The sequence below is a fragment of the Cynara cardunculus genome (genome assembly GCF_001531365.2).
Source record: "Cynara cardunculus var. scolymus isolate 2C chromosome LG 11, CcrdV1, whole genome shotgun sequence".
NCBI lineage: Eukaryota > Viridiplantae > Streptophyta > Magnoliopsida > Asterales > Asteraceae > Cynara > Cynara cardunculus.
In genome coordinates, this window is record NC_037538.1 from 12390625 (window position 1) to 12418569 (window position 27945).

Consider the following 27945-nt stretch of genomic DNA (forward strand, 5'->3'; position numbering starts at 1 on the left):
AATTTTTTTAGTCAAACCGGACAAAGTCCGAATTGGTCTATTTTCGGACCATATAAAGTCCAAACCAGTATGGACCAAATAAAGACAGGTCTACTACTCTCAGGCAACATGTACTCGTCTAGCCTCCTCTCGACACTTTGGCCAATCAATGTCTGTCTAGACTTGGTTGCAGGGGGCATGTTGGAGTCTCACATCGAATAGACTTGGATAATTAATCCTCTATATATGTTGGAATCTTCATTTATCTCCTTAAGGGCTCTTTTGAAGAGTAATCTAATGGGGTTCCACGTATTCTCACGTAGGTTCAAATGTTCTATTAAATTCATTAATTTCTTCCCCCTCCTTTTTTTCTAAAGGAACCAGACCAGACCTGACCTTTTTCAACCATACCATGTCACTCGGGTTCGGTCTTTACCTTGCAGTCCATGAGCAACTCTTCTTGTTCGTATCTACACAGGGTGTGATGATCATATAAAATACTTAAAATTCATCGACACCCTTGTACCTGCATCCATCTTGTTAAGTCAGAAATCCTAGAAAGCAGCTAAAAATCATATGGCAAAAAACAGAGAAAAACCCGGATTACAGAAACAAGCACAGATTGGTACGTTATATATAATATCAATTTCAAACCCCAATCTGGTACTTCTGGGAAACAAATCAATGTACCCCAGAAAGAATAAATACCCTCATAACAAAAACTTGACATCATTAAATAGCACGCCACATACCTCAAGACAAATATTTATAGCATATATGAATTTGAAAGATCGGAAAACTGACAGGCTGCTGCTATAACTGGGTTCATCAGCTCGCAGAAAATGAAGAGGAAAAACGAACGTGGGTGGGTCATCTGTTTCATTTACGACGTCTATTGGCGATCATCTCTGGGTTGCCTTTCCTCATCATGGCTGCAAATTCCTCATAATTTATTCGTCCGTCCTGAAAGGATTTCATGGAGTTATAATATCTATGAAAATCTGGTTTGCTTTGTGAAGGTTTTAGACAAGAAACAAGACTTATGATGATGATATGTCATTGCCTTTCCAACAAGAGAGAAAAACACAGACAGCTTTAAATTAGGAGCTGAGACACAAGAACACGGAAGCCATTCTTAAAATAAATGACTCTGCCAGTGAATTTAAGAATTTTAGGGGCCGTTTACCAATACAAATGGGTAAGCGCTAACTGCGTAAGAGTGTGGTATGGGTAAGAGGTTCAGTCTTGGTAAGCGCTGACGCGAGTAAGAGAGCCTTTCCTTTCGTACCGAGTCAGCATTACGATATTTGCTTTTGGGTATCACACTATTCTATAAGTTCTTTTGGTATACTAGAACTACGGATCAGCATCATTTGACGGTCAATGTGTATGGTAAACAACCTCCCCTCTTACCTGGTAAGAGTCTCTAACCCAGTACACAACCCCTTAGTATGTGGTCTCCATTATAGGCTATTGTGGGTATGCTTAAATAATATAATATAGACAACAAAACGAGGTGCAGGTATACTTCAGACTTCAGGACGGGACTTTGTGTTAACAGACCAAAGGGTCATTGACCCAGGGGTACCTAAGCCTCCTGGAAGTGAAGGGTTCAAGCCCGAGTGTGAGTGTTGCTATATATAAATACTATATACTTGAAAAAGGTGTTAACAGGTTGAAACCACCAAGGCTTTGGGATATTTTGGCATGGATTTTTCTGGCCCAAGTGTATCTTGCCTTTACCACGAACAAATTTCCTTGGTTAACAATAATTGTAGTTAGACGAGGTCCAAATTCAGCAAGCTAATTAATAAGCCCCAAAAGTTGAAGGCAAAACAGATAAACTGGTCACTGAACTATCATGGTTGTTTCCAATTGCATACCTCAACCAAACGATTTATTAATCATAGCTGTAATCTCACTAACATATCAATAATGTCGTTTTCATTCAAAACAAATTAACTAACCGAAACAATCGATTTAGGGAATTAGGGGAAAAGCACAAATCAAAGAACAATTTAATGGAGATGGTAGTGATCTTGACCATTATTTTTTATTTTTGTTGGTTAATTTGATGATAATTGGATAAAGAGAATATAATTGATATGATTACACTGGTATAAATAATATTAAGAAACCTTTTTCGTAAAGTACGCAATTGAAGAAAATTATGAGAGATTAGTGACCACTTTATCTATTATAACAAAATTTTAACTTAAGGTTACCAAAGGCATTTTTTATCTGAATAGAAATAAAATGTTGTTGCTTATGTTAATCGCACACCCAAAAGGAGAAGTATTTTAGAGAGATTGCATGTGTGACTATGAAAGGAGTTGACATTCAATGAGGATGTCATTCATGTTTAAGAATCCTAGGTGGTTCACCTCTTTATGTTTGCTTTTGGGTATTATTCTACAAGTTCTTTTGGAAACATTCTTAGCATACTAGAACTAGTCATTGGTGTGGATAACTGTAAGGCCTCATAGCCCATAAAAGCAGGCTGGCCTAATAACCTATAAATAAACTTACAACCATGGTGGAAGTTGTTGGTAGCCCACAAATTTGAGCTTATAAGGAGCTCACAAATCTACTTTTTCTGTCCATGTGGGACGGGTTGTTATAATAACTGACTTGTTCTAAAAATAAACAATCTCCCTGCTTGTTCTAGAAATAAACAATCTCCCTGCAGATGGTTTAATATAATAAGCAACTGAATCAACTTGACTGAGCACCCTCATTTCCCACCTCCAGACCTTGGTTACACTTGCATGTATTTTCTAATAGGATCTCACAAGAAAAGAGAAAAAAAAAGGGGCTAGCTATCCGGCAACCATGCAGATCTTTTTGAACTTGAAAATAGACGTCTAAAAAGTTGCAACCATATGAACACCAGTCATTATTAACTCCAAAACATCTCTATATTAGAATTAGGAGTTTATTCCGTTTAATAGCATGATCTATTCAGTTATTTGCATCCTCCAAGGAGGTAGCTCAGAAGTGTAAGATCTCGGTTAATACCTCTTCCCAGGCGGCCAGGCCTGCTTTGGGACATTCTGATAAAACATGGAAAAGATCGAGTTATTGTGTTTCATGTGTCTATTATTTACTTTTCAGGTGAGATATGAAGTATACTTATTTTCCTATCCAGATTATGCTTCAGGCAGAGTGGGGGAGGAGAGAGGGAACATACATTATCTGTGTCAACTTCTGCAATAATCTCCTTTATTGTTTTCTCATCACCCATATTGTACTTCTTCAAGGCATGCTCCAATTCTTCCACTGTTATATATCTGCATTTAGCAAATGATCCGCAAAGGTAAGCTTAAACTAAGCAACAAATTAATGTATGGTTATATGCCAAGAAATGAACTTCTAGCCTTGTATTTGTGAAGGATACATTTAAAATTAAAAATAGTTCACGTCAAAATGCTAACCCGCTCTTGTCGTTATCAAAGTATTCAAAGGCTGTATATAAGTGGTCTTCCCTTTCCACGCGATTCAAATGCATTGTAGCAGAAATAAATTCAATGTAATCTATCGTTCCGTTGCCATCGACGTCAGCCTACAAATCAATAATGTTACCAATACACATCATTGGAATACAAGATAAGGGTCTCACTAGACATAAAATCAGAAGAAGACTAGAGAAAATCCTTTGGAGAGTACCGCTTCCATTAATTGCCTCACTTCTGACTCAGAAAGCTTGGTTCCAAGTTTAGGAAGGCCTGCTTTCAGCTCTTCAAAGGTTATTGTACCACTATTATCTGTGTCCATGGATTTGAACATCTCTTTCAAGCCAATGATCTCTTCTTCAGAAAGATTTTCTGCAATTACCTAACTCGGCAGAAAGAAAGACTTAAATCAGAATACTAGACATCTACAAAGAAAGATACTTGAAAATGAAAAGGGAAGAAAAGGAAAAGAAAGCCACGGAGTTGAATTAAGAAAACATTGTCACCTTCAAAGCTACTTTTTTAAGTTTGTTCATTGCTCGGAACTGTTTCATTCTTGTAAGCACAGCAATATCAATGGGCTTATCTGATGCATCACCATCTTCTCTCATCCACGGGTGATCTACATTCCAATCAGGTGAAAAACTTATTGATCTAAGACAAAAGACCACATGACTAAACAACTTGTTTTTTTATAATTACTAGAAAAACTTGCTTGAGGGCACCTGATTCATATATCTCCATTTATCAAGATTAAAACTTACTTAGGACTTCAACCGCAGTGAGCCTTTCTTTAGGATCAGCCTTTAGCATCTTCTTGACAAGATCTTTGGCACTACTTGATATGCTTGGCCAAGGATCAGACACAAAATCGAGATTCCCACGTAAAACCGCATCAAAGATACTCTGCTCGGTTTCTGTAAAAGGAGAAAGAAAATCAGAAACTTCAAGGAAGAAATGGTACGTTGTGAATTAAGAGAAGAAATGGATATGTCATCAGTCATACTTGGCTAACAACCAAAATTTCCGTGCGAAAAGAATAACATGACTTAGGATTTATATAATCCGTATCTTTTTACAACTCCCTCTGCTGTGAAACAAAAATATCCTTCCCTTTTGATCCGGTCAAGAAGAACGTCTATTCTAAATGATTATGAGCCTACAAAAGGACATGCTATTTTAAGTATACCACTACCTAAAAAAATGATTGTGGTAGACCTAAGAATCTAAAGTACTGAAGAAAAACAAACTTTTATAGCGAAATAATTTATTTGGAAGATTAAGTTATTTATATTCAAACTGTAATAGAAACTCCTAATTTATTACATTAGCAACAATTTAAAGGGCTACAAAACTACAGGTGTCGTATCTTATTGTATATGTGTGTACTTGTTTATCTGCATATGCACCTTAGCACCAATACACTAGAATATCTAACTAAGAAATGATTACATTTTTTGGTGTGGCTTTCTTAATATGCCGTTTATCTGCTGAGTGTCATAAGGAAACCTTCACAGGTTAAGACAATTTTGTGCCGACCAGAACAATAATGTTTCTTGGGTGTATATGCCATTCATGGATGAGCAAAAGTCAAGATTGACAATTAAACACCCATTTGGGAATTTCTTTCACAGGCAAAGACTACTTAGATACTGATGTAACCTGGTAAACTTTAACAAGACTTGTCCTTTTAGATACTAGCTATACAACTGTTCACTTTACCAAGTACATGAAGAAACAAAACCTGGACATGTAACAAGGTTTGTCTCTATAAATACTAGTGACCAAACTGTTTTCTCTAACGAGTTAGTGAAGAAGAATCAAAACATGGAAATATTATGAAATAGGGGAAGATTCATTCTATGATGAACAACCTCATCAAAATTAAATCTAAAAAGCATACCTCCCCAAAATGGTGGGACGCCACTGAGTAAAATATAGAGAATTACGCCCGCACTCCAAATATCCGCCTCAGCACCATAATGCCGGCGCAACACTTCAGGAGCTACATAATATGCACTTCCAACAAGGTCTTTGAATACATCTCCTGCAGCCACAAGTAACTGTATGATCAAAACACATGGTAAGTGAGCCCACTAAAACATGAGACACTTGAACACATTCAAGAGATCATACAATAATGACATTAAACTATAAAAATAAATAAATAACAACCATTGGATGCTTGTGAAAGCTTTTCCTTTCCTTCATTGTAGTTAGCTAAGTTATGAGATCCCTGGTAAATGTGATATATGTAGAAGATGCTAAAAGAAATACCAAGATATCTCATAGAGTCGTTTCTCTTAGTACCCTAGATGCTACTTAGGTAGTCATACCTTTGAATAGAGAGAACTCCAGCATGTGCTTCGGAGTAGAAGTTTCGAGTTTTACCTCCCAATGGAAATCTCAATCCATACATTATTGGCCAAATTGAACCTACACTAGCAAGGTACATCAACACCGAAATAGTTCGGCAATATCAGTATGCTCTCATACATTGTCCAGATGGAACTGTCCATTTGGCGCAGTTAAAACCCTCATTCGCTCGGTACCGAAATAGAGGTGTGTTCGAATCTGGTGCATGACGGAAAGTGTTTAATTGGTTATCCCCTTTCTCTAGACTATTTATGTTGTATTGTGATGGAACATGTATTTTGGAATTTGGAAACTATGCTACATTATTCACACATAATACCTGGTTTGAAAAACACCGAGAGACCGAAGTCAGTAGCTTTCAACGGTGAGTCTTCATCAGTGCTCAAGAGCAAAAAGTTCTCAGGCTTTAAGTCTCTATGAAACACCCCCATCGTATGACAATTATGTACCACTGTCACAATCTGCCGGCACAGTCCAGCAGCTGCACGCTCCGAATAATGTCCCTTGGCAATAATCCGATCAAACAGCTCCCCACCGGCGCACAGCTCCATGATTAGGTTAACAGAGTGCCGATCCTCGTACGCTCCTTTGAGTTCGACGATGTTACGGTGTCCAGTGAGATGATGCATTATCTGAACCTCTCTCCGGACATCGTCAATATCATCCTTGTTGATCAGCTTACGCATCGCGATCGACTTGCAAGCGAACTTTTGGCCCGTGCTTTTATGAGTGACGAGGTACGTCACACCGAACTGGCCACGGCCTAGCTCGCGGCCGATTGTGTAGGTTGCACGAACGTCTTCCATTGGCCGGCCGAGGACACGGCCGACGGTAGCCGGCAGCGGATGGCGAGGAGGCGCCGGCTCCGATGCAGGAAGAATCGTGAGTCCGTTGGGTGGAGATCGTTTCTGAGGTGGCGGTTCATTTGAATTGATGGGGTTTGAGGAGATGGTAGTGGTGGCGCCACCGTCGGCGGCAGCCGGGATGCCGTTGCAATTTCCCATGGCGGTGGTGGAAGTAAGAATCGTCAATATTAGAGTCAAAGCATGTGTGGAGGAGTGGGATGAGGCATGTGAACTGTGAGGTGTCTGAAACAGCTTGGACGTGACTCGTGAGTTACCAAACTGCCCTTCGATGTGTAATGCTGTACGGAGTGAGACAAAAGGGTATTTTAGTCCATGCCAGCCGGATTTACAGAAATCCACTTGACTCCGTAGGCACATGACTAATAAATGTGAGAACTTAATGTCTGATTAAAAAAAATGTCTGAATAGTAAGCATGTAAATATTCTTGTGACTATTAAATATTCACATGTATATTAATTGCTATTTTTACAATAACTTTATTATTAAATATTAATATTCGTTTGTAATTGTTATTTTTAAATAACTAAAATTAAATATAAAGTAAAATGTGTATAAATTAAAAATACAAAAACTGCGTTTGCCGGGAGTCGAACCCGGGTCTATTGCTTGGAAGGCAATTATCCTAACCGTTGGACTACAAACGCTTTGTGTTTTCTCTCCTCCAAAATAAATATAAATTATCCACCTAAAAAGAATTCGATTTATTTAATTTTTTATTTGAGTCGATGAAATATACAAATAAGCTTTCAAAAATGGTATGATCAAGAAATACCATCATGTATACCTGTATTTTTGGGTTCCTTACGAAAATAATCCTCCATAATTATTAATTTATACTTTTAACCTTATTTTTAAAAAAATTCACAAAATAACCATGAGTTATTCATTAAATAATGTAAGAATGAATAACGACTGTTAACACGTGTTTTTTTTACTTTACTTGTAAATCATTTAGGTTGGGTTTTCGGTTTGGTACTATGGGTATTTAAACGATTTGCAAATTACCCCGTGCTAATATCTTCAATCAATAAACCGTTTTTGTCATTAGAGTTTGTTTTGTCGACATATTTGATTTTCATTGGATCGATGTTTATAGGGAACCGAAGACTACATTATAGTTGGTTCCTAACCGATATATTTGCACGAAAGTATATGTTTTGAACATAAACAACAACTGACAAGTTCCAAATTTGAAAATCCAAAATATTGATATTGTATGCAAACACGTCCAATCTAATCACCTGATAATGGTTTAGTTTATGTTATGTTCCAAAAATCTTTGTTAATTTTATGCAAGTATGATCTTAAGGAAGCTCAGCGAAATTATCAGGATGCATTGTGTGAATCATCACGTCAAATGACCAACTTAATATTTGTTATAAAATTAAATGACGGGTTCAATAGGTCTCAGGTTCAAATACAAGGAGGAATAAAAATCCCCTTGTGGCAACGGAGGTTCAAATGCGGTGACTCCGAGCTATCTGCAAAGCAGGTGGTCGTAATAACAAAAACTGAACGTAGAATGCTATAATAATAAGTTTTGTAAAAATAAGTTGCTATTTCACGCATTTTACCCAACTTTTTTTTAGAATAAAGTATTAATTATATAAATCTTTAATTACTCATAATCATATAACAGCAAGGCAACCTGTCAGAATTCTTTTTTTCGTCGCTGAATTATTACAATCCAGTCTGCATCAATTTTTTAGAATGATCATCCAAGCCGCTTTTCTAATGAACCGAATGAGCCACGTCTAGTGGACCGTACCATCCATAAAACCGCTCTAAAAGTTAACCAATTTAGAGTGAAAGTACATGCGTTAAAACTTAAAACTTCCCAAACAATTAACTGACCATTTTTGGATTTTGCTAAACATTTAAGTTGCAGGTTTATTCATCCAAATTAAAATATTTAAAACTCAAAATCGAACAATCGTTCATGCTCTCGAAGCTAAATATCTCGTATTTTAGTTATTTGGCAAATAGAACATAAACGAGGTAGGTTTTTAATAAGTTAAGAAAATAGACGGTTTAACAAAAAAATTTATCTTAAACACAGTTTTAGAAAAAATTAATAAATTTAAATCTCATTTGAAATACTAAAAAACTAAAAATATAATTTTAAATCTGGTAAAAGAGGCCGGATCTTAGAGTCCGGTATTTTTCTCAAAAGAGACTAGTCAAGGAGCGGAATGGTTATAGCTAGTACTAGTCGTGAAAGGACAAACAAAGATCATTTGAAGGTACCGTTTTTTCCCACCATTAGTCTGTAATCTATTAATGTCAACCATAAAAATGGTGTCTGATTGGTTTGAACTTGAACTCCAAAGGTTAAAAGTGCCCTCAAGTTCTAAAACTAGTTTAAACGAACAAGCCCTCAAGTTCTAAAAATGGTTTCTATTTCCCTATCAAAAAGCTGACTTCCCAACAGCATGAACCAGATTTCAGCTTTAACCCAAAGCTTCTAGGATTCTTGATGTACTACATCTAATGCATGTTGTACATGCATGCCCTACTTATCGGCCAACATTGAACTTATAACTAAAGGGCCTTTAGCCTAGCGGTACGTGGCTTTTTGGCCTCCTAGGAGGTCAAGGGTTCAAACCTCATCAAAGGTGAGGAGGGTGTGTGAGTTTATTTGTTCTATTTGCCGTATATATATTATATACTTCAAAAAAAAAATTGAACTTATAAGATAACAACTAGTTTATTAACCAACAACTAACACTTCAACTATTAGCTAGTTTATCAGCCAACAACTAACAACTAGCTTATTAGCCAACAACTAACTCATCTGCTAATAGCTAGTGTATTAGCAACAACTAACAACTAGCTTGTCTGCCAATAGCTAACTTATCAGTTAGTTAGTCAAACATAGTCAAAACCAACCTGTAATTAGTCAAGGCGTTTCAACACAAGTACACTTTTTCATGTGACTTTGGATTCTGTTCATGCATAAACACCATCTCCGGATAAATGCCAACCACATGCATTTGGGCTTGCAAGCCAACATCTAACTTATCGTTAATGATTGCTCAACAACTAACAATTAGCTTATCAGCTAGTTTGCCAAAAATAACCTAAGCCAGCCTGCAACTAGTCAAAAGGTTCTAACACGTACACTTTCTCTATATAACACTATCTCCTGGTGCTTATCCTCACGATGCACAGATGAAATGCCCAAAAAAGGCTCAAACCACCACTGGCATTTGTTGTGTTTTAGGCTGCTTGAAATCTAGAATTCAGACATGATCTAGCATGATCATGTACCTTTTCTATCATTCCTCTTTGTTGACTGGTCAAGGATGATGGGTAAGGTATCTACACTTTTTCAAGAAATAAAGGAGGTGAAAATGAGATGAAATTCAGTCCAGGCTATGTGCATATATTCCCTAAGTTTCATATCTAGACAGAAAATATGTCAAAGAAATCAAAAGTGCATTGCCATCAAACTTAAATTGGCAACCTCTTGCTCATAATAGTCAAAAGCCGCTTTCGTGTAGAAAATTTTCCAGCAAGAAAAACCAACGAAAAGTGCCTCAAACACCACAGCAACCGAATATATGCCACTGGCTGTAACTGGCTTTCTTTTTCTTCCTCTGTCCAAACAAATCCACCATCTTATCAATGGAAAGGAAAACAGTATCAAAACTCAAGATAATACTCAAAAAAGGAATAAAAGACATCGGACTGTAATCTGCACGAGCAGCCAATGGTGCAAAAGAAATCCTCCATTCAGAGAAGAATCGAGCCGGGCTGCAAAAAGTGAAAATGGTGTCAAGGTGTATCTGAAAGGGTGGGAGTTGTTAATGAACTGATAAAGATTAGTCCTTTTTAGTTCGTTTTTATGGGTCCCACCTGCAACATATAAAAAATGGGGCCTTTCAAATGAACACAAGATAACGAACGGTACATGCACACCGCAATTTGTGCATGCATTATTTCTGAAGATCTTTTAGGACCCCTTATTGCACTTCTACTAGAAAACATAACTGTACAAGCAAATCTGATTTGTAGGCTTCTTCAGGTACTTGTAGAAACTTCAATAACAAGATTTCTTGAAATGGAAGATCTGAAGAGCATGTAGGGTCGAATCTTATATGAATACACTACAACTACATACAAAAGCAAGAAACAGAACTTTCATTTAGTTATACTTCTAATTTCGAAGTTAAAAGGACATCAAATAGAACAAAACCCTAATTAGAAACACAAGGTCATGTTTGTAAATAGATTCTAATTCTTTATTGATGCAAGAATTATTGAGCTTATGCATCTTTTATCTTGGTGTTTAATTCCATCGGGTATTTTCATGTACCTTATCGAAGCATTATTCTTTAGTAGCATCAACAACTAAAACCAGACTTGTCTCTAAACGACTCTATTTATTCATCCCAAAACTCATTCCTCCACATCTTCTCCTCGAAATCCACACTTAAGCGCATAGATACTCATCAAGGGCAATGAATGGAAAGGAGGGCAGTTTTGGCATCAAAATATCGTCCAACACCAAAGATAAACTGCCAGAAACCAAAAACAAATTCAAAGATTGGATGTACACAATCTGGGAATTCGCTAAAGAAGACACTAGCCGGGTGACATTCCCTCTAAAAGTTGGACTTGCTGTTCTCCTTGTGTCTTTACTCATACTATTCGAAGCACCTTATCAAGTGTTCGGCACCAGCATCATCTGGTCCATCCTCACAGTCGCCATCATGTTTGAATATACTGTTGGTATGTGCAATTGTGTACATATATGTGTTACACTAGCTCCCGGCAAATTTTTTTGTTTGAATCAAAGGATCATTGGCCCAACCAACCTCCCAGGAGGTCAAGGGTTAAAACCTAACCAAACGTGAGGAGTGTGCATGAGTAATTGCTATATATAAATATTATATACTTCAAAAGTTAGTGTTTGACAACTAGATGGTCAACCTACAGAAGAAAGAACGAATAGTAGATAAAAGAAATCGTTATATTATGACTGATAACTAGATAACTTTCCTGTGCATGATCTTGATGATGAATCGTTGAAGGTGCAACATTTAGCAAAGGATTCAACCGTATGCTTGGAAGTTTGCTTGCTGGAGTCTTGGCCATTGCTGTTGGTGAATTAGCTTTGATGAGTGGTCAAGTTGTTGAACCTGTTATAATAGGCATCAGTATTTTTATGATAGGTAAATCAACAAGTAATATAAGGTATTCCACACTACTTACAAGAATGCAATAATGCTAAGCAAAAGCTCTTTCTCATTTATAGGGACAATAACCTCATTCATAAAGTTATGGCCAACCCTTGTGCCATATGAGTATGGTTTTCGAGTTCTATTGTTTACATACTGCTTGATCATAGTTTCGGGGTATCGGATGGGGAATCCTGTTAGAACATCGATTGATCGGCTTTACTCGATTGCCATTGGAGCAATCATAGCAGTAGCAGTGAATGCTCTGATTTTTCCCATATGGGCTGGTGAGCAGTTGCACAAAGAACTGGTTCAGAACTTCTACTCAGTGGCAGATTCACTTGAAGGTAACTTTGTGCATTTTGAAAATTTTACATCTTATGGTACCCCTCTAATAGAAGAATCACTAAGCTTTTACATTTGGGCAAATTCAGAATGTGTCAACAAATATTTGGCCGACGATGGATCAGAGCGTCCGGAGTTCACCAAGACTCTCATTGATGAATTCCCAGATGAGCCTGCATACAAAAAATTTCGCTCCATATTGAACTTGTCGACTAAACTTGAGTCATTGGTAATACGCATAACTTTGTTGGTTTATGAAACTTCTACATTTCGACGTCTGTATTTTAGATCTATTCGGCTGATCTGAGTTAACAATTAATTTTGGTTTTTCTGCAATTAAAATTCTTAAGGCTCTTTCAGCTAAATGGGAGCCACCGCATGGCAGGTTTCGACACTTCTTCTATCCTTGGAGTGAATACGTCAAAGTGGGCACGGTCTTACGATATTGCGCATATGAAGTCATGGCACTTCATGGTGTTCTTCACTCAGAGATTCAGGTTTTGACTTCCCTCTCAGACTTCATTATTTTCCAAGTGGTTGAAATTCAGGGTATCTGATGTTTGATTGTTCTTGATAGGCATCCTACAATTTAAGATTCGCATTCCAAACAGAGATACTAGAAACAACAAGCAAGGCTACAGGGCTAATCAGATGTTTGGGCAAAGACATATGTGACATGAAGCAAACCCTAAAATGTTCTTCATTGAAAAGTGTCCACAACTCAACAACAAGACTCCAAAGAGCTATCGACATGCATTTGTATCTTCATGCATCTGGTTACGAACAATCTGATAACTCATCAAAACCATTTCCAAAGCTATCTCATACCCTCTCATCCACAATCTCTAACCTCTCAAACCAACTGGCTGAATTTAACACAGAGATTACTGAAGATGAGACAAGAAGAAAACAGTCAACAAGGCAGTATTCCTGGCCATCACGAGACACATCTACTTTTGAAAATGACACGAATGACATTCCAAGGATACGAGCATGGGAGAGCACTGCAGCATTGTCACTTGCTACTTTCACATCATTGCTGATAGAGTTTGTGGCTCGACTTGATCATTTGGTTGAAGCTGTTAATGAGCTTTCCAAAATGGCCAAATTCAAACACGAGAGTTTGTGAACGAGTGGTTTTCACACTGATGATAGAATAAAGTACCATGAAATTTATCAAATGATGCATAGAAAACAAAACCAAAAAAAAAGAACAAAATGTCATGCATACGAAGTTATAAAGTTGATGTCATCGCACAAAAATCGAGATTTTGCCTGTCGTTAATACAGTCATATGGTCTGTTTTGGGATTAAAGTATATTTCATGGAATACCTTATATGTTGCAACATCTTCTGTTGTTTGAGAACATATTTACAAAGAAACAAAGAAATTTTGTTGTTTGAGAACATATTTACAAAGAAACAAAGTGTGATGGAGATAAACACTATTAACAATTTACAAAGAAACAAAAAACAACACCAACAACTACCTAATTCCACCTTATTCATTCAACAATGGTGGAAAACAGTCATCATTCCCTTGCAGACGTCATAAAAGAAATGACTGATTGATTATATCCACTTCTGAGGCATCATGTTACATTTTCCTGAATCTGATAAGCCACCAGAACTACCTGCCAACAAAGCAATCAGACTTCCACCATGAACCCTCCCTTCTGGAACTGAAACTGAAACACTTCCTTTATAGACACCAAAAGCTTTCAAACATGATGATGATGATGCCATAATAGCATCAACATTCATGTCATCTGTGGTCATAAGCTTTTCCATTTCTCCAGATGGGTTCGGTACAGTTTCATGAACCAGGGTTCCGATGGTGGCTCCACCATGGACCCGGTTATCCTGCACTAAGGCATCATGAGATGTACACATTCCGGTTTTGCCCCTTGCAAACAGATTACAAACATCGTCGCCCCACGAGCATCTCTTCCCTCCCCCATGTGCCTTGCAGAAATCCGTGCTACCTTGAGCGCTTTTTGCACACCCTTCGAACTTACATCTTTTTCCGCCCCCGTGGCGGACGCAACAATCTGTACGCCCCCTTGCGCTCCGTGTGCAATCTGGCACGACACATCTTTTACCACCACCATGTGCTACGCAAAAAAGAGTTCCACCATGGACACTCTTTGGGCAAGCTCCACCTTCAAGGTCAAAGGTACATCTTTTCCCGCCACCATGGCCTTTGCAATATGGCGTACTTCCTTCCGCCCCTTTGTTGCACCCTTCAAACGTGCACCTTTTGCCACCACCGTGTGCTTTGCAGTACATTGTGCTCCCTTGCGCCCCTTTGGTGCAGTCGGGAACTTGACATCTGCGACCACCTCCATGAGAAATGCAGAGACCAGAAATGCCTTCGGCACTCTTTGTGCAATTCTCCATCTGGCACCTCTTTCCACCACCGTGACGTATACACAACCCGGATTTCCCTCGGGCGGCACGGGTGCAAGCTGTGTGGCTGCACCTTCTGCCGCCACCATGAGCGATACAGTAATCCGTGTGTCCTTCTGCACTCTTGGTGCATCCTAAAAACTCACATCTTCGACCACCACCATGGGCTTTACAGTAAGCGGTTCGACCCTCGGATCCTTTATGACAATCGGGCTTCTGACATCTGCGACCACCTCCGTGTGCAATGCAACGACCAGAAGCACCTCTTGCTCCCTTTTCACATCCATCAAATTGACACATCTTTGTGATACTGTTCCGTTGCTGTTGTTGGGCTATCCCGGATAAACAGGTGACTGAACTAGTTGGTACAGTTACGATGCTGGATGATGGAGCCTGCTTGAGAAAGCAACTACGTTTTGTGTTCTCTGAACTCTGCAACAAAGGAAACGGACTTTGAGTTCTCAAATGTGATGAAATTGAACCTTCATTCATATACAAATCACCACCAACAGTTGGCGGAATCTTTTCAGAAGTATTCAATTGAACAGTACTGAAATCAGATTCAGCAGGCGTGGATAAGAGACTCAATTCTAGATCAACTTGGTCTTCAAGATCCAGAGACAATTTATTAGAACTAGAGATTTTCTTTCGTGGAGGTGCCTTTTCACCACCAAGATGGAGACTGAAGTCCAATTCTAGATCCATCGAGGCCTCTTCATCAGTTTCTTTAGTTGAAGACGTGGTGCTGGTGCATCCGGTCGCAGAACTCGCCTTGCTGTCTGAGGAACTTGAAGAATGGCCTAGCCAGAGGCATAATGGTAATTCAGCTTCCATATCCATTGATCCATCTCTCAAACTCCACTTGCGCTTAACGCCTTTTGAGGTAGAAATTGAACAATTCAGGGAACCCGGTGAATCCAGTCGTAACACTGTATCTGTAGCATAACCAGGTCCCTTTTCAGGTCCTTTAAGACAGATGGAGTTGCGAAGGTTTTTGAAGGCATTTGACGCAGGGTTTGCAAAAAATCTCGCATCCATGTAAGTTATATACAACTCTTAATCTACTTCAATCTAATCTTGTTTGGTAAACAACAGCACCCATATTCTAGGCTATGAGTAATATCCACAAAGCTAAAGTTGGGTATTTCTAAGGGCTATCTACATTCTACAATGGTAATATACAGCCTACCCCCACAAGTATCATGTTGATCCATTTGCTAAAAATTTAAACTGAAATCCAATCAATCAGCAAGAATGACTGGCTACAGCTCTGCAAGAACACCGCTTTTGGAAATCATTCATCCTGTTTCACAAATTTAGGTAAAAATTAAGATACACACTTACTGATACAAAAGTTATCACAATTACCATTTAGGAGTACTAAGTCATACATGATCTGTTTCTATACAACCAAAGTCTGGAACTTGATGGAAATACAGAAATTTTTGGGTAAAAGAAATATTGAGCCTGATACCAACCTCATGATTATCAACCAGAAATATATAACATCTGAAATATGGTCTTATGTTTCCCAAAACAAGTGAATGATGCAAACTTTAGGCAGTGAACCACCTTCACTAACAGGGTTTATATGAATCAGGTGAGGACCAAAGTTGTGGTTGTTTTCTGCAACTTAAAGTAATATTTTAGGACAAGATGGATACAGCAACAGAGGTAACGTTGATAGAAATCATGAAGCACATGTTTTAAAATTACTCTCCTTGGCCCAAATCTTATATATCCCCTTGGATACTTCATCAGACATGGACATAAATTGTTACCAGAAGACGCCACGGTTACAAATTTCTTTTCATCGCAGCTAAACTTTCTTCTATTAGTTTATAATTGATGCTATGAAAGAAATCATGTTCGATGAAAGTAGATGGATAGAAAAGAATCGGAAATTACAAAGTTTCTTTAACAACTATTTGCCAGAGCAAACACAACATGATGTCGCACTCTGCTCAAAGCTGATGGGAGGTCTAAATCTATTTTTCTCCAAAATGGTAAAGTAGAGACACTTATAAATAACTCCGTTCTCTGCACCTAGCTGTGGCAAACGAAGTTCAAGCTTTATAGCACACAACTTACACATCAAGCACTTGGAATTTTTGCAACATTAGTTTTGGATCCCACAGCAAAAAATATAAGCACCAAAAGAAAATAGCATGTCTACTTAATACACCAGAAATTCATAAACCGTATCATAAATTATCCTTCATATAGTCTGCCTTTCAAATATATATATATATATATATATATAGAGAGAGAGAGAGAGAGAGAGAGAGAGTCGGGTTCATACGAGAACATGTGATTTTGTACATGATGTTAGTGTAAAATCACATGTGATTCATGCGACTTTACCTAGCGACCTGAAGCGCGGCCAAAGTTGCCCACACAACTTTTTTGACCACTAATGTAAAATCACATGTGATTTTGCACGTGATTTGTAGTTAGCATTCTCGTTTGATCCTAAACGATTCTCAGTCTATTTATATCATTCATATAGTGAAATAAGTCCATGAAGTCCCTTTCTTCCCACATCCAATCCAACCCAACCCAACCCTCCCCACCAAAAAGAATGACCTGATGAATAAATCATAACCTAAACATTAATGGTGAAAGGGTCTTTTACTCTGCTATACATCAGGAAATCATTTGACACGAAATCAAATCGTACATCAGGAGAACAATTGACATAAAATACGAAGTATGCAACAATTACGCTGTCTTTAATCTCTAGACTACTAATCCACAAACATAAAGTGCAAGTTTGCTAATACATAATTGAGCTGAAAGTTAGGGTTCACCACGTAGTTCATTTTCTTCTACTTATCCGATGGGAAGATACATCAACAACAAGTAGAATTTTAACAATCATGATTCACTTGTAGCAAAACAAGCCTCAACAAGCTTTTAAATTTAATTTTTAACAATCAAAAATGACTAGTCCACATGTAAATCATCATATAGAATTATATCCACGTATATAACTTGATTCAAGCGACAATTCATCTAATTGAACAAATTAAACACCCGATATATCACAGATTGAAACAAGAACAAAGAAAAATACGAATTATAGAAACTAAAGAATTACCTCGAAAGACAGGAGTGATTTCACAGAGATAAAAGAGAGAGATTTAGGGATTTCAAGTGCTGGCGATATACAGGGGTGAAATTAGATTCATACGTGTGTATGTATGTATTAATATATGTATATAGACAGAGAGGGAGTGCGAGTGGAAGTTTAACGATGGTGAGTGAGTGACAAAAAGGCAGCGCACGTTTAGTGATGGGGCGTAAGATAAGAGTCTAGTGTTCTACACCTTTCTTCTTTGGTACCCACAAGAACCAATAATAACCTCCCACGTCATCTCTTTACACGTGTCTTCTACCTGCCTACACTGTTTTTCTTAAACGAAAATGCAATAATTCTTTTTCCTTTTTGTAGTATTTTGTTAGAAACAAATAAAATATGTCAGAGAATAATCCCATGGTTTTCAGTTTGCAAATATCAAAACGACCTTCAAAAACTTTTATTTTGAAATTAAAACTTATTGTATAATGTAGAGCGATACATATTTATTTTAATATTTTATTTTGTTTTTTGTTTTTATTGATATAATATGATTCATGTAGTTTTGAGAAAGATAATATTTTTATTTTTAAATAAAAATAAATTTGAAGACATTATAATTTTTTTTTAAAAATATATCGATATTAATATCAAATTAACTATTTAATTTTTTTATATATAATTTATTTTTTTATTATAATTTAATTTATGTCAAATAGTGAAGTAATTTATTTATGACTTAACAATAAATTTTTTATAAAGATAATGATTCTGTTAGAACTCGATAATTATTCTAATTATATTTTAATTTTTTTATATTTTAAAATGAGATGTTTATCTTTTATTTGATTATGTTTATCCGCAGTTAGTACGAATTCAAACATAGAGCTTTAATAAGTTGTATTTATGCATAATTTACTTGTAATCTTGAATTTTAAGTAATATGCATCAATATACAATACTTCATGCATAAAAAATGATTTTTAATTTTTTTTGTCAAATGCTTTATAATATAGTATAGATATAGATACGCATTGATTGATTATTAAATTAAGAAATATAAAATCAATTGTATTTTTTACAAAAATAAAATATAAAATCAATTGTATTTTTTACAAAAATAAAAGGGTCCATGAGGTATTAAGATGTCATCTTTGTATTAAAATATAAAATTATCGGTTGGTGAATGATCGTGTAAAAAAAAGAGTTAAGGTAAGAAGTATAAGAAGGAATTTGGATATTTGATCACTTTTAATCTCAAATTCACTCATGAATCGTGCTTGGTACGATGATTAATCAAGAGCATCTCCAACAACTATACAACTTTAGATGTTTTGGAGATTTCAAAATTTTTTGCTCCAAATAAATAAAATATAACATACATGTTGAAGAAACTCTTATAAGCTCAAAGTATGATATACCAATAACGTCTATCATGGTTTTAAATTGATTTGAATGTTAAGGAGTGTTGCGTGTACCTCTTTATTGTTGACAAGTTCCTATAGACTAGTGTGCATGAACACTCATCGTCAAAACGATTTTCGTGATGCAATTTCTATCTTTTTATGTTGGATCTTACATAAAAATATCAATTTGGATTTATGCAACCAAACTAGTTACAGATCCTGGTCCTATATAGAGGTGGGTCCATATAAAAGTAAGGCGGGGCTCGGATCCACCTCAACCTTTTGAATATTGGTATGACATTTGTCGTTTTGATTTGAGGCTAACATATGAGTGGGTCGCACGTGATGGCTCCTTCTAAGGGGACATTTACCAATACTTACCTGGGTAAGTGTTTACCGACAAAATTCAGAACTATCAATTACTTACCGGGTAAGATATTAGTCTACCAAAACAGTATCATATGCAACAATTAACTCGGTAAGTGCTAACCGTGGTAAGAGTCGTCATCATCACTTATCGGGTAAGACTCTCAGTCCTTGCATTCGTTCTTACTGGGTAAGATTCTTAGTCCTTGCAAAGTTGATTCGGCAAGGTAATGTGACTTGATAAGCGCTTATCCGGATAAACGTTTGGTAAACGGTCCTTAAGTCTCAATAATACAACATCTAAATCCGAAAATGCATTATGCCCGTCTTGAAATTGGTTTGTTCTAGAACGTTTTTGAAAAATATGTTTTTTCGCTTTGGCGGACGGTGGCCGGAGAGAGAAGAGAGGAGGGAGCAAAGTTTTAAAATACCAAAAATATCCTTGCATTAATATTTTAATTCAAAATTGCCAAAATTATAAATTTCCTAATTTATCTATTGATTTGTGGTTAATATTGGTTTTCACAGTTACCACAAACTAATTAGTTCTCATTTGATTAAGTCCCTATATATATATATATATATATATATATATATGTGTGTGTGTGTGTGTGTGTGTGTTTAGAAAATAAAAACCCATCGAGATCAACCGTTTAATATGTAAATATTGAGATTCTTAAAGAGCCATATCACTGTATCTATATCTATATCTATATTTTTGTTCTACATACATTCAACTCTTACAAAATACTTATACAGTGTTTTTTGAGTTGTCACTTCATCAACATGATATTTGTTTTTACCGCTTTAAAAAATTTAATATTTAAATCTACATATATAAATATAGATTTGGTCAGTATTTTTGACCAAAAAAATTGATATTAATGATAACTATTATAATGTTAAATTCCTATCGACAACAAATACAAAAAATGAGAACCGAAAAAAAAAATCATGTTGTCCATCCATAGTCAATGTAACTATCAGATCATTCAAAACAAAACCTCAACTATGGGATCACTTTCGGAATAAAACTGAATAAAGCTGATTTAAATTAACTTATATATATATATATATATATATATATATATATCTGAAGGTAAATTTCAGTGTTACCAATTAGTGATATAGAGGTAGTGGACTAAAAGGCTTAGGAAACATCTGATTCAGAAATAACAAAACCGTTGAAATCAGATGCTTACTTTCGGAATTAACAACTTTATATCCAATTTACATTTAAAAAAAATAGAAAGATAAAAGTTAATTTTTTAAAAAATGTTTACTGAAAAGAACCACAAAAAACCCCCCACAAAATCTTATGAGATCAACCGTTGAAAGTTGAAACAATGGATGATCCTTAACCTCTTGATCCCCACCTTCCAGACCTCAGAGTGTGCACTACTTGCAAATGTATATTTAAATAATCAAGGGTGGTAAATTTGCACTAAATTAAAGCCACAAACACATGTACCAGTAATATCAATTAAATTAATATAAATTATAAATTAATCATAAAGGTAGTGTATTGGTTTGGGATTGGTTCCAAAGGTCAAAAGTACAAAGAGGTCACAAGTTCAAATTCAATGAGAAATAAAAATCCTCTTGTGGCCACGAAGGTTCAAATGCGGTGACTCCGGGCTATCTGCAAAACAGGTGGTCGTCCTGGGATTAGTCGACTCGCATAGCGGGTTGGATATCCAGGTTAATCAAAAAAATTAATATAAATTATAATCGATTGGTAGTATCGTATTAAATACGGAAATTTTATTGGTACCTGGTATTTGAAATCTCATATCATGGTGGTACCATGATACCAACTTATTTGATTATTTATTGGTTTTTGTATTTTTAATGTATTGAATATTAAAACATCACGACTTTAACTTTTTTTTATTTGAGCGTTTAAATATTTGTAGTTAAAAAAAAAAGACGCTTAAACATGACGTGTTCTACCTGCAAACTCAATATATCACTCAAAATATAAACAAAATAACATGTTTATATATAGAGAGAGAGAGACTTGGGATCATGTGAGACCAAGAGTTTTTCGTGAGACCCGTAAGAACAAGTTTCAACCCTTGGATTAGATCTACAATCTGAACATTCATAATCACAAAATTGCCACGAGACTTCTCAATAATCACAAAATTGCCACCGTGCAACTTTAGACCATTAAATCATTAGCTTATAAAGTTGATCAAAGAACATAAATTGGTCTTACGGGTCTCATGAAAAAACCCTTGGTTTCACGTGAACCCAACCCTCTATATATATATATATGTATATATATATATATATGTATATATATATGTATATATATATGTATATATATATATATATATATAAAACTTGAAATTGATAAAAAAAATCAGTACCAACCAAAAAAAGATGGTATCAATTAAGGGGCCGTTTACCAAACACTTACTCGGGTAAGCGTTTACCAAATCACATTACTTCATCGGATGAATATTGTAAGGACTAAGAATCTTACCAGGTAAGAGCGAAACAAGAACCATGAGTCTTACCCGGTAACTGAGAGCGACGACTCTTACCACGGTAAACGCTTACCGGGTGAATTGTTGCATACAATGTCGTTTTGATAGACTAAAATCTTATCCGGTAAGTAATTAATAGTGTTAAATTTTCTCGATAAACACTTACTGAGTAAGTGTTTGGTAAACGGTCCCTAAGTTGATATCCAATACGATAGATTGATACATAATAAAAGAAATTATGTATGAACTACAATTGGTATATGTCAAGGAATATTTTAATCATACATGCAAATACTTTTGTTTCTTAAGAAAAGAAAAGGTATATTTTTATTATTAGAGAAATTAATATATTTGATATTTCATTATAATAAAAAAACAAAAATTCTTGGTTTTTATGTTTCTCTGTGTCTTGGATTGTTGTTATTTTTTAATAAACAACCATAAACATTATACAATCATCTTATGTTTTTTTATATCTAAATTGGTGTTTGTTTTTTAAGAGGTGTTGGAGTCTGAAGGTTTATTTTATTTCTGATTAATAAGGAGTGATGTTAACGTCTGAAATGTGAATCAATAATATTGTTTGTTTTTGTAAACTGATAAATGTCTGAAGTCTAAAATCTAAATCAATGGTTTGTTTTTGTAAATTCAGGTGCAAACATTTTGCAAAATGTTCTTGATTTTCATAAAATTTCATTGTCGAAATTCATCTCAACATTTGCTTAACAAATGGAACACAATAAGAACCTTTTTTATACCTTTCAGACTTTCGATGCTATCGGGAATGCCGTCGGTGAGTTTGTTCGTGAAAAGATCGATACTTTTGATGGATGATAGATCACCGATATAAGTTTTTGTTTCACATTAATCTTCTAAGCTAACTTATACGTACATAATATATATATATATATATATATATATATATATATATAGAGAGAGAGAGAGAGGGTGGGGGCATGCTTTCACATGAGCGATGAAAGGACGGTGACGTTCGGAGAAATAAATAATAGCCAAAGAGAATCAAATAAAAAGGGAAATAAGAAAAATTAAGATATTAATTTACCTCTTATTTATTCAAACCCTATTAAGTGATAAGAGATTCTAAAGGAAAAAAAAAACAGTGTGAATTACAAAACGTCTGAATGAATCGGACATAAATAGTAATTAAGTGCTGAAAATGAAAAAACAAATGGTAGGTGGTTTTACGCACCTCTCGACATATAAAATGTACCACAAAGTAAGTATACAATATGGTCCAATATCGTCTTTCCAAGTACTAAAGTGGTAAAATACCGGTTATCGTCCACGGAGATTGTAGCAAAAGTTTAATGAAAGAGATGATTTTCATATGATGAATTTGAAGACTTTGATTGGTTATTGAGTTAATATTTTCAAATAACGGAATAAATAAATGTAGCATAGGTGTAAGACTTGTGGTGAGACATAAACACAAATTCCAGCAGACAATGTTGGAGGGATGCTACAGCAAGCAGTCAGTCTCCACCATCTATTTTGAGGATATTCCTTTCCGACTTCCACAATTGCATTATATTATAGCTTTCAACTCATATCTCTATGTGGTATCAGAACCAGAGACAGTGACGAATGGCGTCCTTAAAATATATGGATAAACAAATCTCTTTGTTAAAAATGATCTTTTGAACCAATATCATTCAAGTTGGCGTGTGTTCTAAGTAGTTCATCTCCGAATCTACCGCACTTTAACACTTTTAAAGTGATCAACCTGTCGAGAATTAATTAGTTTGAAAAATATAAATGACAAGTATCATTGTCGGCAACTTTCTCAAATCTACCTTTCATATCATTCAAGTTGACGTGCATTCAATGGCTTATCTCTAAGACCATGACACTTTAACATTTTAAAAGTGATCAACTTGTCAAGAGGTGTCATTGGTTTTTATAAAACTTGAATGAAATAGTGAAACGTTGTTATTACAAAACAACGTCTACTTTCATTTGGTGTAAAATCTTACTTTTTGTCTCACACCCAAGCTATGGAAAGCTACTCATAGCGGAAAGTAAATGACAAAGAAAGTAAATAATGAAAAGTAAAGACATAAATATAAATTACGGAAAGTAAATGACTTAATGCTAAAAACAGAAAGTAAAGAACGGAAAGTAAACAACAAACTTAAAAGTAATTACGAAACTTAAATTGCTTCAAAGTCTAGAAAGAGATCAGTTTTAGAACTAATTTTTATGATTCACATACAAAGACCCAACCTCCCTGTTTATACAAAAATAAGCAAGACAAAAAGATAATCTAGTGGACAAAGCATCAAAAGTCAACACCAAGTACAATTAAAGTAACTAGATTGTGACATAATCCTACAAGAGTTTAGCAATCTTGAATCTCTCAAAAAGTCTTCAGTTCATGGATTTCTAGAAACAAAAAGTATTCAACAGCTTAGCTCAATAAGCCCTTCAAAAATCTGAAAACCGTCAGATCATTGCTGCATGAATGTTATAGCACCAAACAGTCTTGTATTTTTTTTTAATATTAGACTTTTAATAGTGTAAAAAACAAGTAAATCACATTTTTAGCTTCATAATTAATAATGGGGAAAATGAAGTAATAAAACAACTTAATATTGGGATAAAGGGAAATAAACTAGCTAAAAATTTATAAAGTGAGTGCTCCAAATCCCGCTCGAGGAAAAAAAACAGAGAGAGCAGCGAAGGGGTCCTCTATCTGTTTTGTGTTGAATTGGTTGAGTCCAGCTATCGACAGGACCATTCTCAAGAACCAAAAAGACTGAGTTGAGGGGAAGCCCTATGACTCACTGAAACAATATACATTGAATTCTCAATGTACATCACACCCCCAAACTAAGTGTTGTTTGTCCCCAAGCAACCAAAAGACAAACAAAAAGACTCAATTTGGAGATATATGCATGATTATAGCATTAAGTGCACACACAATATAGAGTATTCCAAATATGAAGTTCAGTCTTTCATAAATTCTTAGTGAGTAACTCAAAACCAAGTTGTTTGTATGAACCATAAGCTAGCATTACCCTTCTCTTTATTAAACTCAACACAATCTTCTTTTAGGATCAATAGGCCTTGTAGGGTCACTCCATTGGCATTTCTTTTCTCTCTTATCCTTTTTCATTTTCATGCTCCAACATTCAAATTTTTTCAATTTTTGGCACTTTGTGCTCTTTAAGTTGCATGTTGGGTCTTTTCTCTTCATTTTTTCTCCAAGGGGTCGTTTGGTTTACATAATGAATTTATATTTTTCTTAAATAACACATACTGGTATGTGTGTGTGTATATATATATATGTATGTATGTTTGGGTTTTTAAAAAAATATAAATTCATTAATACACAAAAGAATTACAGATAGAGTTGATAACATCAAGAAGCCAACTTATAGAATCAAACAGATAGAAAAGGGAGCTCCCTTCAGTCCAAATACAAGAAGCTTAAGATTCAATCTGTCTCCCGCTTCATTCACTCATTTACTAAGTAACACAATATATTGACTTAGTATTTGGATGAATGAGTCGGCAGCTAATTGAAATCTTACAACAACTCATGAATGGACCGAAAAAAGCTCCCTTCTTTAATTGTTAATTATCACTATATAAGCATATATGGAACCCCTAGGTTACTTTCCAAAAAAACCCACAAAAAGAGAAGGATATTTCAGCATATATAGAAGATAAATGATCTATGTCTAGCCGATGTAGAACTTTAACACGCCTCCTCGAAATGAGGCTAAACGGGCATAAATTGTCCAAAGGTGTCGAGAGGAAGGTAGACGAGTGACGAGATAGAGAAGTACAAATGTCCGAAAGTGTCGAGTCCCTAGAGTAGTACATTAATCTTTACTCTCATAGCATGTCAGAATATATGAAACCCTCAAATTATTTCTCCAAAAGAGCTCCTAGGAGAGGAATATACGGTTCCACATATTCTCACATGGGATTTACATATTCTCACACAATCAATAAAAACTCTATCCAACTAGACACATGGGTTTGACCAATTCATAAATTTGAATGTATATATATATATATATATATGTATATATATGTATATATGTATATATATATATATGTATATAAAGAGAGAGAGAGAGTTTGTTTCAAATACAACCCGTTGCATTTGTACAACCAATGCAACCCAATAAATTAAGATATTTTTGAAAATGATGAGAGTTTATTTATTATGATTTGAATATTTATGAAAGATGAATATGGTTCATTAATTATGATCAATACTTTATATTAGGAAACAATCAAAATTTCTATGAAATCACATATTAATCAAATGAAATGGACGATTGAGATTGGCTGTATTGGTTGTACAAATGTCAAGGGTTGTATAATAACCAACCTATATATATATATACATATATATATATATAGAGAGAGAGAGAGAGAGACTTGATATCATGTGAGACAAAACTGTTTTCATGAGACACGGTTTTTACACTTGAAACTTTGCAGCAAAACACTGTGAAAGCAACCTTCAAAGTGTTTTTGCTGTGAAGATTCAGTTTTTTTTTACTTTCACAACATTTTATTGTGAAGTTTCATGTGTAAAAATTATGTATCACGAAAACAGCTTTGTCTCACATGAACCCAACCATATATATACATACATACATATATATACCTACATACATATATATATGCATGAAGATAGAGATTGGTATATGTGTACGTGTACATATATAAGTAGAAGTTCAAACAAGAACACCCTCATTTTACAAAAATACTAGATGTTTTTATCATATATGATAATACACATGAGAGCACCTGGAGGTTGTGGACAACTTGGCCGACGACCTAAGTCGCTCCAAACATCATTTGCATCACTGATGTATTATTACATGTATATCATATAAGTGTAGGATACAAAGATCATAGCTCATGGTTCCTTTGAAAGGGAAGAATGACCATTATATATAGCGGGAAAGGTAGTGGTTGGGAATAAAAGTTTAATTTAATAAAATATTTAACGGCAAATGTCTTAAAAGTATATTAATTTTGGTTTGAGCTTGGCTCCAAAGATCAAAAATACTTGGAGGTCTCAGGTTCAAATCTAATGAAGAATAAAAATCACTTTGTGGATACAAAGGTTCAATTACGGTGACTCCGAGCTATCTACAAAGCAGGTGGTCGCTCTGGGATTAGTCGGCTCGTATAACGGATTGAATATTCACGTTAATAAAAGAAATTCATAACTTTTCATTCAAAAGATCGGTAACAAAATTCTTGATCCAAAATAAAAATAAAAACATAGTTATTTCTATTTTGGCTTTTAAAAGTTGTTTTTATGAAATAAAGTTATTATAATTTAAGACAAATTTTATATATTTAATTATCCATTAAATATGAAAATTGGATAGGTCGGGAGACTTAAAATTTTGGTATATTATTTTACAATTTAGTTAAATAATCTATATTATATTTTGTAAAGCATTTGGCTAAAAAATTTAAAACTTTTAAAAACTCTTAAACTCGTTCATCCCTAAACGATTTCATTCATAGCCGATTTCATCCCATATCTGAATTCGTGTAACTAACTGCAGATAAACACAATCAAATACCAGATAAACATCTCATTTTAAATATAAAAAATCTAAAATATAATTAGTATAATCATTAAATTCTAACAGAATACTTAATTATTATATTTATAAAATTTATAATATTAAACCAAAAATAAATTGTTTTATTATTAAACTTAAATTAAATTATATATAAAAAAATATATTCTATATTATAAATCATTTGACAAAAACTCTTAAAAACCTCTTTCTATGCGTAAAGTACTGTTTATTAATGCATATTACTTAAAACTCAATATTACAAGTAAATTGTGCGTATGTACAACTTATTAAAGCTCCATATCTGAATTCGTGTAACTAACTGTCGATAAACACAATCAAATACAGGATAAACATTTCATTTTAAATATAAAAAATCTAAAATATAATTAGGATAATCATT

General features: G+C 34.9%; 3 protein-coding genes and 1 non-coding gene across 4 annotated transcripts; 1 reads left to right on the forward strand and 3 right to left on the reverse strand.

Moving 5' to 3' along the window:
- Positions 1-584: 584 nt before the first annotated feature.
- Positions 585-6811, reverse strand: LOC112521835 (calcium-dependent protein kinase 1-like). The gene is made up of 8 exons (XM_025130824.1): positions 6127-6811; positions 5335-5478; positions 4196-4348; positions 3938-4053; positions 3646-3813; positions 3414-3541; positions 3170-3269; positions 585-942 (listed from the first exon to the last, which is right to left on the reverse strand). Exons 1-8 carry the CDS (start codon positions 6809-6811, stop codon positions 859-861), a joined length of 1578 nt encoding a protein of 525 aa, XP_024986592.1. The 3' UTR covers positions 585-858.
- A 435-nt stretch (positions 6812-7246) lies between these two features.
- Positions 7247-7318, reverse strand: TRNAG-UCC. Its single transcript has one exon. It is a non-coding gene; the product is annotated as a tRNA-Gly (tRNA).
- Positions 7319-11142: 3824 nt separating this feature from the next.
- LOC112522210 (aluminum-activated malate transporter 9-like) lies at positions 11143-13331 on the forward strand. Its single transcript, XM_025131306.1, has 6 exons — positions 11143-11408; positions 11711-11851; positions 11935-12204; positions 12292-12431; positions 12553-12699; positions 12780-13331. The coding sequence occupies exons 1-6, from the start codon at positions 11228-11230 to the stop codon at positions 13329-13331; spliced, it is 1431 nt and encodes a 476-aa protein (XP_024987074.1). The 5' UTR covers positions 11143-11227.
- A 157-nt stretch (positions 13332-13488) lies between these two features.
- On the reverse strand, positions 13489-17852 carry LOC112522209. Its single transcript, XM_025131305.1, has 2 exons — positions 17712-17852; positions 13489-15914 (listed from the first exon to the last, which is right to left on the reverse strand). Exon 2 carries the CDS (start codon positions 15647-15649, stop codon positions 13775-13777), a length of 1875 nt encoding a protein of 624 aa, XP_024987073.1. The 5' UTR covers positions 15650-15914; positions 17712-17852; the 3' UTR covers positions 13489-13774.
- Positions 17853-27945: the final 10093 nt, after the last annotated feature.